Source organism: Heterocephalus glaber, unplaced genomic scaffold (assembly GCF_053883595.1).
Source record: "Heterocephalus glaber isolate CG9 unplaced genomic scaffold, H.glaber_assembly_v1.0 deba00000281, whole genome shotgun sequence".
NCBI classification, from domain to species: domain Eukaryota; kingdom Metazoa; phylum Chordata; class Mammalia; order Rodentia; family Bathyergidae; genus Heterocephalus; species Heterocephalus glaber.
Window position 1 is genome coordinate 9,170,064 of NW_028258139.1, and position 14,204 is coordinate 9,184,267.

Sequence of the window (14,204 nt, forward strand, 5' to 3'; positions counted from 1 at the left end):
AGTCACGCTTTATTTAAATTGCATTCTGGGAAGAAGGTTCCTCTCTAGCCTTGTGATAAACATGCTCTATGAAAGTCATGGCCTCCAAGGCTGAGATGGAATCTAAGGAGCAAGGTCCAAACTCACAACAGAAACCAAACATCCTCTTTCTCTGTGCCTGGGGGAAGGCTTCTGAAAAAATTTCGTCAAAAATTTACTTGTATTTTTATGTTCTTGCCCATTGCCTTGAAGTCTAGGTAAAAGGTAAGACTTGAAAGGTAATCTCCCGTGGATCTATAGTTGAGGATCTGTTGAGGGGGAAAGTGAACTGTAAACCAGATGCCAGAAACTCCAGACTCATATTTTTTTTTAATGGTGGCCTGAAAAATAAATAAATAAAGGCGGCCTGAGATAGGAGCAATGTGGGAGGGAGGTCAGGAGTAATCCGTGCGGGTAGGTGGGCTGATGACGGGCGTGTGCCTGATGCAGCTTTGCTGGGCTTGCTGGAGAGTAAAGAGCGGTGAGTGTGGCTGTAGGAGCCTGGCTGAGCTGTGCCCTCTGCCTAAAGAGGACTGACCTGTCAGCTGTTTGTTTGATGGAATTGTACTGGAGGGACTTTGGAAGCTTGATCTTACAGGGCTGCTTGTGAAGTGTCTGCCTCTAGCCTTGTACAGGCTTCTGTGTGGAGACTGTTCTTCCCATCCTGTTCACCTTGTCATCCAGGTCATTTATGGACACAGTCAATGAAGTAGAATACTGGGAAGCTCTCTGGTCAACAGATTGGAACCTTTGAAGTTAACCAGTTTCTATGAAAGGAGCATCAGAGAATTAGAAAAAGCATCTGGCAAGACTGAGAAACCATGAGCAGTGAACCCCTTTCAGATTCTTGTGAGCTTTAGGTTGTATAGAGTTGGGAATTGGGAATTTATATGGATGCAAAGAGGTAGCACTGTGAAGTACTACATCTCACAATTCTTTCGTCCCTGTGAGATGTGCAGGATTCATATGCACTATTCTCTTGACACTAACTTGTGGGTCTTGGTCCTCTAAATTTATCTCCTGGAAGCTGGAGGTAGCTGTGGTGCTGGGTGCTACAAACACTCAAGGACAGAACTCCTGACTTGCCTGACAGTGGCCTCTCATCTCCCTTTAGGAGTGAGCTCACCAGCAGCACCACAGGTGGCTCACTTTGTGTTTCTTTTGAAGTGGTTCCCAGGAAGAGGGTGTGGCAGACAGAGTAGGGATGGCTCAGTTGGCATGAGGACCGGTTTCAACTTAGGTCATAGTGTAGAAGAAAGAAAATGAATTACAGCTCTGCTCACCAGTGACTTCTCTTCACCTTCCTGTATCAACACCTTGGCTCTTTCCTTCTTCACTTTTTGACCTCAGAAGTGCATCCTCCAGGCAAGCTCTGGGGGAAGCCAACCTTGATTATCACCTGAGGTGGGGGCAGCAGGGCTCATATTCCACAGTTTTTTCTCTTCCCAAGCTTTCTCATGTGGCTATCTGGGCAAAGGAAACAAAATTTCCTGGAAGGCATCAGACGTGCCTAGGGTAGTGTGTGATTGTTTCTCAAACAGCAAGAGCCTTTCTCAGTCTTAGATGGACTCCTGAAGAAGGGAATACATGGATGGCAGAAAGAGGAAGAAGCCATGGGCATACATATGGCTTTAGTGAAATATGCTTATTCTGTTTCCTATACTTTCGTGTATTTCTATGGTAGTTTTCCAGATCTTATGAATAGAGTGGCCTGAGAAGGGGGAAGCATTGGTGGGATATTGTCTCAGCTGGCTCTCAGGAGGGTGCTGTTTTGCTGCGTGCGTGCGTGCGTGCATGCGTGTGTGTGTGTGTGTGTGTGTGAGATCAGGCCATTGAAAGGTAGTCACTGTAATGGGCCATCTGCCTTTTCTGTCTACTGATAATTAAGCCCATTTCTCTGTCCTTCAGCTTGACTATTAAATCCCTTGACCTCTGGCATTTAAAAAATGCTACACCGGGCTGGGGATTTAGCTCAGTGGTTTCGCCGCCTGCTGCGCAGGTGCAAGGACCCGAGTTTGATCTCCAGTACCAAAAAATAAAATAAATAAATAAATAATGCTACACCTCGAATTTTTACCAGCCACGTAGGTTACCTGCACTGTTTGTGCCTAATGGAAAGTCCCATTCCAGTTTGTGGGCCAACAAGAGACTGACAAGCCACCCTCTGCTCAGCGATGTGCTGTTGAGGACAGAGGGGCTTGGAAGAGCCCCTGGGACACTTTAGCAGATGCCCCTCAGCCTTTCCAGAGGCACCCTTCACATGGCCACTATTTGAACAATGTTCTCTCTGTTTGTGTCTGTTGGTGTAAAAGCGACGGGAAAAGGAGCATTCTCGGACCTGTCCCAAAAAAGTGATCACACTGTCTCCTTCCCCTACTCCACCTCCCTACCAGGCGCACAGTGGCCAGCAGGTGACCTTCTCTGCATGCTCTGTGTCCTGTTTTCCTGTCTGCCTGCATAGAGATCAACTCGGTATCCTCTCTTTGCAAAGATAATTGCTAAAGCAAGACCATTGGTAGCAGAAGCAACTGTTATTGCTACAGTGAGCAATTCCTGACTGGACCCCAGGATAATGCATTATACAGTCAGACCCTGGGTGGTTTAATCAGGTCTCTATCTTGGGACTATAACTGTGCAACTACAAACTAACATGTAAAGTGTATTTATCCACAGATCTGGGGCCCAAAGCCCTGAGAGCAACACATTTTTATAAATACCCATTTAAAACAGCTATTTTTCTCTTGCTAGTCAGTGAGGTATGGGCATTTGGAAGCTTCATAGGGACTTCATGAATTTGATTCCTTCTGATTCTGAGAGCCTCGAATGTTGCTTATCCAGCTTCTCCCAACAAACACTTGCCTTTCCCCATCCACCTCACTCACTCCAGGCAGATCGTTCAAGAACTGTCATCCACAAACGTGGCTGGGAGGAAAACAAGCACACACATATAAAGTGTGTTTATAGAGTGGCTTTGTTGACCTTTGTGATATAGCCCTATAAAATAAAAGGCTAATTTTGAGGACAGGATCTGTGGAAAAACAGTCTCTTAATTAAGGTGGCCTGTGTAAAAGGTGACCACTAGTAATGTGTGAGACTTAAAGGCCCAGCTTGTTTCCGTGAGTCCAAGAACTGAGTGTGCCTTGTCTCTAAAAAAGAGTGAACAGTTATGAGCACTTACTGTGTCCACTCAGTATTCCAAGTCCCTTTCACATAGCAGCTCACTCAGTCCTCACGATAGTACTGCAAGGCCCCTGCTGCTTTTATCTCTGCTTTGCAGATGAGAAGACTGGGGCATAGGGTAGCGAGACCAAGCTACCTGTACCAGCCAACACAGGAAGTTCTGGAACCAGAACTGCATCCACGTCTTGTGACTGGAGCCCAGCCCTGGCTTCCTCCTGCTTGTAGAGACAGTATGCTTGTGGTCACTAGATAAGGGTAGCCACATAAGAAGCTTTGGATCAGTTTCTCCTCAGTATGTGGCGTGAGGTGAAAAATCCTTCATTATCCTAGTGCTGAGTGAGGTCTTCCCTGTTCCCGTGATTGCTGGGTTAGTGGTTTCTTCTGCTCAACAAGGCAGCTCTGGGCTTGTTTGATGGGTTTCCAAGCTTCTCACACATATTCCTGTCTATGCACTGAAAATGCTTTCAGTCCTTGTCCAGTTCCCCCTGTAATGAATTATGCCTTGCTTCCATGTTCCTACTCAGGGACCACTCTCTGTGACCCGAGTTTCCTCTGGGCCTTTGTAATGGTTGTTTATCCCAACCAGTTTCCCTCTCTCCATTTTCCCTTTCTAATGTCTTGCTGTGGAAATCTGCACCCTGCTAACCTGCCTCCTTCTAAACCTTCTATTGAATGCCTCTGATCTCACGCCACTGTGTGAAAGAAATATGTTTGATCCACTTCAGTACTAACTGTAGTTCTTTGTTTATCTGTTAGCTGACCTCATTGAAGGCCAGGTGGGCAAGGTGCCCTGGACCTTTCCTTCTAGGCTGTGCTGTCCTCCCACTAAAGGCATTTTCATTTTGAGCAATTTCTGGCACTGAATTTTCCACTGTTACTTAGTAGGTCGAAATAGAGCATTTGGATGGCATTTAAGTTTCTGCTTTGTTGTCAACAGACATGCAGGGATCTTGATGCTGACAGCCGTGGCAAGCAGAGTCCCCGCCATGAGAGGGTAAAGGAGCATGAACCCGTGGCATGGGATGCTGAGAGGCAAACAGATGGGGCACGCTGTGTGGTGGGGCAGAGGGAAGGGGGTGTAGAGGATGGTCCCCTCTCCCCTTGCTTTTCGCACACTTGTCACTTAGCCAAGAGCCAGAATTCTGGTTGCTAACAATGTTGGCCCATGCAGATAAATTCTCTGTAGAACATTCATCTGCCCAGGATTCAGACTAGATGCTAAGGCTAAGTGGTTATGTTGCATCAAGGGCCTTAATGATTTCCCATTTCTGTCCACCTGCCCCACCAAGACCATACTACCTCTACCCCCAAACTTGTACTAGTGGTAGAACACCATAGACTATTAGGAAGACCTTCAGTAAGCAGGTGGCATTTATTTGACAGTCATGGGCCTTGAGGTAGGAATTCTAAGAGAGCCAGCACTCTTTACCAGGGTGAGGATTTTCCAAGTAAAAAGCTGAGGACAAGATAATAAAAAGCTTTTGCTTGTCTTTTCTGAAAAATTTAAGGGGATAAATCACTGATTGCAACTGGCCATCATATAATTTATTCACTAGAAGAGATTCCCAGTTAAAGAAGCCTGCTTGTCTTATGAAATTTTTGTTGTCATCAATGCCCTTGAAGATCCCTAAATGGAGATAGCTTTGCACCTAGAGAGGATCTGTAGTTGTATTCTCATATAAGCTCCTTCTATTATTTGTAGACAGTTACACCAAACACTTAAGTCAGGTTACTTCTCAGCCCCATTAGGAAATTAATCCTAGCACTGTCTTCCTGTGCCCTCACCAGGGTATCAGCAGGTGTATGCTGCCACGGTGGGGTGCTGGGCTGGGGGAGGCGGCAGGCCAAGGTGCAGGGTGGCTGGCCTGCCCAGCTCCTCAGCATGGCCGGCTCACTTTGCTCACTCCTGTTGGGGCTCCTTTCTCCCTCAGGCATGGTGTGTGCCTGGCCCCTTCCTTCCTTCTTTCCAGGCTGTGCTGTACTCCTTGAAAAAAAAGAAAATAGGCATTTTCACTGAGCAAGGCAATGCCCTACATTTTAGGAAATACTTTTTTAATGAGGTCCTGATGATGTTTAAAAGAAGACACTTAAAAGAAGATGGGAGGAAAGTATTTTACGTAAAAGGCGAGCTGGCTAGGAGAAACAATTCAAAGTCTTGGGATACATCACTGAGGGGAAAAGATGGGATTTGGAGCTCAAGAGGCAATAAAGTGACAGGGACTTTTCTATCTTGTTCCCTAGGGGCTGCTTTCTAGAGTCCTAGGTGCAGGGCCTCGGGCTAGTTACTTTGAGGGGGGAATCCTCTACAGTTCCCTAATCTTGCATGTTACTGGGCTGCTTTCTTCTCAGCTCTGCCAGCCCCGCCATCCCAGAGAGATGCTCAGCTCTCACAATTCCTTCTGGTGGGTTGTGCTCTTCCACAGCGATCATCCCCAGGGAGCTGGCTGAGAGTCTAGGGTAGAGGCTTGTAGGTGTCAGCTACCTGCCACTCCACACTTTCACCCCCATAATGCTGTATAGTGATTGTCAGCTGGAGTAGGGGATGCAATGAATCTGCTTGGAGCCAGAAGAGCAGAGGGCTTCTCATTACTCTGACAGTTCCTTTGTCTCTACTACCCCATAAATACTTCACTCTGAACCTGGTGGGAAGCTAAGCAGTTATTATTCACCAGAGCTTGTAGTCACCTCCGTCTCCAGAGGGGGGAGTTCCCAGCTGTGTGGGCCACCACCAAGGATGACCCCACCTACATTTGCTCCCACAGGGGATGCAGGGGCTTTGAGCTTTGTCTCCTAATGATTGTTTGGGTTCAGCCAGCTTCTCAGGCACTAGCCATGGCCAGAGGAGATGCCCCAGTGCTGGACATCATGTGGAAAGAGCACACTCAATCCTAGCTTTGCTGTCTCCCTTGCTTGCTGTTTGTAAGGCTGACGGAGGCATGGGCTGGTGGCGAGACCTCTTTATGCCCAAGACAAATTGCCCCTCAGGCCAGCTAGGGGGCTTTCTGCAGAGCACAAGGAGCATGTGTGTTCACAGTGCCCGCTTCTGCCAGCACTGTCACCGTTACCCACTTGGTGGAGGGTGAGAGTACCAGTGGAGAGGACAGGGCTTTCACAGGTAGGTCACAGATCTATGACTGTGTTCCAGAGTGGGCATCAGTGTAAGCCCTGGAGAAGGTGGGCAGAAAGCAAAGGGAAGCCTTGAATTGCATGAGTCACTCATGCTTCTGGGAACTAGAAGTGTTTGCTCACCACTTAAGTTCTTCAGATAAAGTCTAGAGTAGAAGGGTCTAAATCTGCCAGACTTCTTACGTTCAGGGTGTGACTTTCAATTTAATGTTTCCTTTGATCTTTTTTCTTCACCTTGTATTTTATAGCCAGAGCCTGAACCTGCTCGTCGATTTTTTGTTGACCAGTGGGAACTTTCTCTTAGTCTCCGTTCCTCCAACCGCCCCGCCTCTCCCTCCTCAGACTCACTCCGACAGGTAGCATTGCCTGGGACTTGGTAAAGCCACGTTCCTGCTGCAGCCTCTGCTCACTCCATCCTCACACATGTCATCTGGTGGTCTTAACCTTGGCCTGTCTCTGTAGGGAGCTAATGGCATGTGTGGCTTCGTGGGGGGATAGGTAGAATTGCTGCAACAGACACCTAACTTAACCAGGCTGCTAGCTTTCATTGGATCATGTTCAGTATATCAAAGTCAGTCAGAGTATACCCACTTTTATTGTATTTTGACTGTATCCAATACTGATAAGCATTTTTTAGCCATTGGCTTTTTTTTCACATGTCCTCATAATCACATGTGCTTCAAAATATGAACCATACTGTAACCAAATGGTTTAGGTGAAGTAGTGAATATGCAGTATTCTGGGGGCCTCTTGAATTGTAATTGTGTGAGGAATGAACCCCGAACTTCCCTCAGGGGCACTGGTACAGCTACAGAGGAGTTTTTACAGAGATCAGAAGGTCTTTTCCCCCTAGTGTGCTTCCTAAGCAGTGTGTGAGCAGCAGTGTATCTATGTGTATGTTGTGTGGTGGTAAAAGTCTGGCAATTGCTACGCTTCAACTGTTTTTTAACAGTTAGACAAAAGAAACCATCTGCTTTTCCTGCCAGAAACAAACAGAACTTGAGTCTTCCCCTCTGGCAGGGTCGGGGGTTAATGCTGAGAACTGAATGTGACAAATGCCTTTGCACGCGACAGCCCAGGCTGTAACTGCCGAGGACGATGGTTTCTGATTGGGGTGCACAGTGTGAGCCTGGGACTGCACAGTATCCTCACCTCGTGTGTGCTATCTGGTCCACACTCTCACTTGTCCGCTGCACAGTGAAAGAGTTGCAATTCTCTGCTCCCTCGGTGTCAGCTATTAAGTGGTGTGCTCCGCTCTGCCTGGTGTCACCGCAGGCCTAAGCTTCTCCACAATCCCCGATCTAAAGAAGGCTTAATATCTTAAGAGGCACTTGTTTTCCTCAGCCGCTAATGGATATAATCTGTGAGTTAATGGGCAAGTTGTATCAATCCTTGGAGATCTTATTTTTAAATTGGAAAATATATTCGATTCCTCAGTTCTAGCTAAGCCTTGAGCTTAGCCAAGTGAGAATTGTTTTCTTGGTTTTGCTTCTGGTGTTCCCAGATTTGCGTACAGTTGGCTCCCCTTCCCCCAGAGTACCTCTCTTTGTCCCCATCCAGTCTCGATATGCCCTTGCTAAGGCCAGGGGTCCTCTTACATACACGTGGCTCCCATACACATCCATCCAAACCACTTCCTAGGGGCCCGTTCCCATCTCCAAGATAACTGTTCCTCGTGTGTTTCTGGGTCAGAATTAATTGTGGCTCCCCTGTTCCACGTCATTTATGAGAGGCCCGGTACACACACATATCATGGCCAGCTCCACTGGGAAGTTGACCTAGACATGGAGTCTCTAACTGTTGTGCAGCCAGCATGCCTTTAACAGCATCCCAAGGACACGCTGCAAAGCTGGGCAGCCCTGGTGCCAGGTCTCAGTGTGAGTAGGAAGGTTCACCATGCAAACTTGGCAATTTTCTCTTGTTACTTCTTGGACATCGCCAGAAAGAGAACCGAACTGGTTGAATTTTTTTTCTTTTACCTTTTTTCAACCTGTAGAAGTAATTTCTCCTGGACTAGAAACACATTCTGACTTCCCAGGTCTAATTCGTTCACTTGTCTACATGGCTGTAGCAAGTGGTTGAGATACTCCACCCAGCCTAGAAGGGTCTGGCTTTAGAGCCTGGATGCGTCACAAGGATCTCATTGTGCTGCTCTCAAACCTCTAAATATCAGCAGGGAAAATGGGCAGAGAAGCAACTTCCAGCAGAGTTGGCCAGTGCCCCCACAGGCCCTGTGGTCAAGAGAAACAGGAACTCTAGCTGTGGTACCCAAGTACAGAGTCAGCCTATGCAACTCTGAGCTTGGTCTCTTTCTAAATGAGAGAAGAACCTGTCAGACCCTCTTCCATACCTTGAAATAGGTTATCTGGGCCTCAGCCATGCTTGGAGTTGTTCCTTTTGAACTGTCTGTAATTTGAGTCACCAAGATATAGGCCCTTCTCACCCTCTTCTGTATCCATCCTGGCTTCAACCTCCCCATAAGTCCCAGAACTGTATATTCCAAAGGATGTGAAAGACCCAGTTCTCCCCTACGGAAGACCATCTCTCTGCAGCTGTAGCTTGCTCCTGTGCTGACCCCAGGTGGACACCAGTGCAGTGTTTTGCTCACCATCCAATTTCCCTGCTTGTGGGCACTGTGTTGGCATGGTTTGCTGCTGCACTGTGTTTTCATTTTACACCGTTCAAAGACTTTTTTTTCTTATTCTTTTAATTTATTTATTTTGCCTTCTCATCTCCCTGCATTCTGGTTGTTCTGTACTCTACAACCCATAGAAGTATATAAAGATGTACACGGGCGGAGTGAGCTCATTGGCTGAGCAGATAGCCAATCAGCTGCAAAGGAAAGAGCAGCCCAAAGCCCTTCTAGACAAGAAGGAACTGGTAAGAGCTATCCCAAGGGCACTGTCGCTAGCCATGACACTGTGGTGATCAACCAGCCTCTTGCTTGTTCTAAGGAGCTTAGTAACGTATGTGGCCGCTTGTGCTGCCGTGTGGTAATTTTTTTTTTTTGAGGTTGTCTGAATTGTGATAACTGAATGCTACACCCGTAGTAGATGTTTAGAATGTTACGTGGAAAAGCATTTAGTTTTACTAAAAGTGGTCACTCGAGTGCATGGAATGCATTTATATACTTAGGAATACCGAGTATATGTATTATATATGAAACCCTCCTAATAGAATTTTGTCACAGTAATTTGGCTTGATGGTTATGAAATTCTGCACACTTGGATCCTTTATCAGAAACAAATCTTGGTTGTTGTCAACACCGACTCAGACTCCACCTTGTACTGAGAGTTCTCAGGAGGGGCTTGTGTGAAACAACTTGGAGAGCACCGTTACCTTTGAGGGAGCCAAAAGCAGAGCGAGTGTAGCTGGCTAATACTGGCTTCACATAAAAGCGCCAGGGTCAGCTCCACCCACAGGGAGGTCATGCAGCTCTGGGAGGGGAGTCCAGGAGGCCTCACGCTGACCCTTCTTTTTCCATGCCCCTCTCCCTGTCCCGAAGGGCTCCATGAAGAAGGAGTTCCCGCAGAACCTCGGGGGCAGCGACACTTGCTATTTCTGCCGGAAGCGGGTCTATGTGATGGAGAGGCTTAGTGCTGAGGGCAAGTTCTTCCACCGGAGCTGCTTCAAGTGCGAGTACTGTGCCACCACCCTGCGCCTCTCAGCATATGCCTACGACATTGAGGACGGTAAGTCCGTGTGCACACCTGCCCATGCTTGGAAGTGAACCTGGGCCGTTTTGTCCACTGGAGCAGGCTCCACGGGGCCATGGCTGCATGCCACGTGCAGGTTTTGGGGTGCCTCTGCTAAGCCCTCCTATCTGTCTCCCTCTACTCTTTGAGTCATCAGACTGCATCAAAGAATTACTTAACAATGACAGTGAGGATGGCATGTTATCTGAGTCATTTCCCTGACTGGACACTCACTTGCTTTCTTACCTCATGGGGGATCTTGAGATGAAAAGGACACTCTAAGGACAAATCCTGCTGCCTATAGAAGTGGAGTTACAGGTCCATCGAAGTCATGTTTGCTGCATCAGATTGATGACGTGAAACTGAAACTAGATCCCAGATTCTCACTTCTCAGGCTTTTGCTCTTGAAGCTGACTGAAATATGCCTGATGTTGCTACGTTCCTCGGCACCGGCATCTTACTACCCTGTACCTTAGGAATGGAGGCCAGTGCCTGGGGCCTAAATCTGATTTACTGTGGTGTTCAAGGCCTAGCCTTTTATGGCATTTGCTTTTCTTTTTTTTTTCTTTTTTTAATAGTGAAAAGACCTTGATAAGGTACAGGGCAGAGAAGTATGCAAATAAATAACAGGGCCTGAGGGAGGTGGGCTGGCCTCGTGCCATCCGAAGACCCTAAGGTTAATAGAAGTAGGTGACCTAAGGCAGTGATGACTCTCGATTCCACTCCCATAGGATGCAGAAGGAACTGCCTCCAAGGCAGTTTTACTGGTTCAAAAGAAATAGAAGAGACCTAGATTAAGAGGAGAGAAAGTAAATTTTCATGGGAGTGACATTATCCATTACATTGATAAGTGATTTTTTTTTTAATGAGAAGATTGCAAGGTGATGTCACTTAAGAGGGAGACCCCCATGCATTTAGGGCAGTCATTACAGTCTTCCAGGCCTAGCTAGTAGTGAAGAAACAAACAGCTGTGTCAGAAGGAGCCAGAAAGGAGCCTAGAATGGTGAACTGAGAAAGGCTGATTCTTATCATCATTGTACATGGTCCTCTTATTAGTAAAAAATACTACTTAGTGGGGAAAGAATAAGACAGTTTAGTCAGGAAGATAAATTGTTAGGTATCAAATTTATTGTTGGGCGCTAAGTACGTGGTTCAGTGGTAAAGCACTTGCCTAGCGTGCATGAGGCCTTGGGTTCAGTCTTCAACACTGTAAAAACAAATTTTCTGTTCTTCTTTCCTACACTCCTGCTCTCTGGGTAACATCTTTGACTCCAAGGATGAGGGTCACAGATGGACCTCACCCAATCTCCTGTAACTGACCTCAATGCTTAGGTTATTTTAGCCTTTTACCTTGGGATCTGCCTAGGGAAAAAATTCCCTCAGACCCAGCCAATTGGTCCATAGGTAGTTTTTCCCATGGATATGTGCTCACCTTTGCTACATTCTCCTGGGGATATAGATAAAGTATCATTGTGCCTCTGGGAGCTTACAGCTGTGTTAGCCTTCTATTGCTGTAACAAAATATCTGAGAAAATTAACTCATAAAAAGAAAAAGTTGCTGGGCATGGTAGCACACACATGTACTCCCACCCTGAGCAACTTAGTGAGTTGGTAAGACCCTGTCTCAAAATAAGATGTAGTAAGAGGGCCCTGGGTTCAATCCCTAGTACCACCAAGAGGAAAAAAGGTTTATTTGGACTCACAGTTTTGGAGGTTTCAGTTCATGATTAGTTTATCCTGTTGTTTTGGGCAGTGCATCATAGCAGGAGTCTGTGATGGAGAAAACTGGCTTACCTCATTGCCTCAAAGCCAGAAAGGAAAAGAAGGGACTGAGGCCTCACAATCCCTTTCAAGGGGACCCCAGTGACCCAAAGACCTCCCGCGAGGCCCCTCTCCTTAAAGCCTCACCACTGCCCAGTAGCACTGCCCTAAGAACCAAGCCTGTATTTAACACATGGGCCTTTGGGGGCGTTCCAGATCTACATTGCAAAGTTCCGATGAGAATGATGAGGCCAGTGCACATGAAGCAAAGCAGTGTAGGAATGTGTGATTAGTGCCAAGTCCCAAACCTTCATAGACATTCAGAGGAGGAAACTGATAATGTTCAAGAGCAGCTTGGAATGCTGGGCATGATGGCGCATGCCTGTAATCCCAGTGCTTGGGAGCCTGAGGTAGGAAGATCACTGTGAGTTCAAGGCCAGTCTGAGTTATATGGTGAGACCCTGTCTCAGAATAACAATACAAAACAAAAAGAGGAGCAGTTTGGAAAGACTTAACTGACCTTAGGCAAGTCTGAAGAGGAGTGGGAACTGGATAGCAGAGGAAGGAGATAGCTTTCTAGGCAAGAGGATATCAGGCACCTGAAGGCAGTGGCCATAAGGCTGGCATGGAATGAGGCAGCCTACCATGTGTGTTATTCTAGACATGGGAGCAGGGCTAACAGCAGGCCTACACCAGCTCCCCAAATTGCTCGGAGTTTTTATCAACTTAGCCCTTCAGCGAAATCCCCTCATATGTTAAGAGGCACGTGGACTCTGGAAAAGAATGGGATTTTAGGGGCACTAAAATTTTACTCTGTTGTTCAACCAAATTACTGAAGCCTCAGAAATCTAAATGAGGGCCAGGGATGTAGCTCAATGGTGCCGTGCCTGCCTAGCAACCGCAAGATCTTGAGTTTGATCTCTGGTACCAGAAAAAAAAAAAGAAAAAAGAAATCTAAATGAGGTGCTTCAAATAAAAGAAAACAGCAGAGGAATTTTTGGAGCTCAGGAGAAAAGAAATATGACAGGTGTTGAACTGGGCTCTTGAACACATAGCGCATCATTTTGTACTCCCAACAACTCCATGAGATAAAAATTTTTATTATTGTAATTTTGCAAATTAGAAACCAAGTGTAGAGAATTTCTCAGTTGCTTGTCCAAGTTTACACAGCTAGTAAGTGCTGGTTTGTGTTCAGTGACCTCTGAGATGCATTCCAGGTGAGAGGTTCCAGGTTTGTATTCAGTGACCTCCGGAGTGATTCCAAGCCCTTTGTCAGCTCCACAGTGATAAACTGAGACCCTGTGCTTCTGCAGTGGGTGTGTGATTTGCCCTTGTCACTGGCCAGTCTTCCTGTCTGCTCTTTCTAAGGGTGCAGTCTTTGCCAGAACCAAGCTGCTCTTCCCTCGCTGAGCGGCACCTCAGTTTTCATTGCTACTGACCCTTCAGAGTTAGACAGTGTCATGTTTTTCCCTATGGTCTTGAGAAAACAGACTCCCTGCTGGAGGGGTGTATAACTCCACAGGAGTGACAAGCTGTCGATGTGGTGCCACCTGGGCCAGCAACTATATCTTCTGCCTGGACCACTGAGCTCCCTGCCTCCACCACTAACCCTGTAGTCCGTTTCCACAGAGCAACGTGAGGGATCTTACAAATGTGTCAGTCAGATGCCACCAATGCCCTACTTCCTACCTCACTGCCCATAGCAGCACCAGTGGGATTCACAGCCTTGTCCTGGGGAGAATTTCGAATGGCTGCCCAAGCTCTCTGCTGTCATGTGCCCTCCGCTCGCTGTCCCCTTTCACACTGGTCTCTGTTCTACTCCATGAACATGACGGAGACACTGCTGCCTTGGGACTTTGCTCTAGGAGCCTGTCTCTGTCTCCTCTCTGCCGCACACTCTCCTGTCTTTTCCTGGCCTTCCCACCTGCACAGGGACCCTCCTCAGGGCCTTCCCAGACCTCTGGCCAGTGCCTTTTTAGATCCCCGCATGACAGTTACGATTATCGGATGTTTAGTCACTCTGCTTATTCACAACGGCAACTGCTACCTCCAGAGAATGTCCCTTGTCCTGACGAGGGCTCTCTGCAGTTGGAGTATCCCTGCCACCTAATGGCACTCGGTGAGGCTGAGTGAATGGATGAAAGGCCCAGTTTGCCTTGTTTGCCTGACAGACATCTGTTTTCTCCAATTCCCATTTGCAGTCACTCCCCTATTTAATGATCAGGATTGCTTAATTTAGACCATCTCCAATTGGTCAGATAACTAAATCACCCAAAGTTGTGGTTAATTTTTAATATTAAGCCTGGCTGCCTTTACTGATTGAGAGGCTAAATGTACAGGATCTGGAGCCAGCTTCAGAGGTTCAGATCCTGTCTACGAGACTTACTGACTATGGGACACTTCGGGCAGGTTCCCCAACCTTTC

The 14,204-nt window shown here is 47.0% G+C and overlaps 1 protein-coding gene across 23 annotated transcripts in view; it reads left to right on the forward strand.

The window, feature by feature from the left end:
* Positions 1-14,204, forward strand: part of Mical3 (microtubule associated monooxygenase, calponin and LIM domain containing 3) — a 213,499-nt gene that overhangs the window by 122,569 nt on the left and 76,726 nt on the right. For 15 of the 23 annotated variants that reach the window (XR_015439521.1, XR_015439526.1, XM_087182237.1 and 12 more), the window contains 5 exons: positions 2,331-2,429; positions 4,136-4,192; positions 6,573-6,680; positions 9,097-9,204; positions 9,830-10,016. Coding sequence is in view for 21 of the 23 variants with exons in the window: in XM_087182237.1 (XP_087038363.1) it covers positions 2,331-2,429; positions 4,136-4,192; positions 6,573-6,680; positions 9,097-9,204; positions 9,830-10,016 (559 nt within the window). In the remaining 2 variants the exon portion in view is untranslated. The remainder of the gene's footprint in view (positions 1-2,330; positions 2,430-4,135; positions 4,193-6,572; positions 6,681-9,096; positions 9,205-9,829; positions 10,017-14,204) is intronic. The other 8 variants (XM_087182221.1, XM_087182230.1, XM_087182235.1 and 5 more) reach the window with 4 other exon arrangements.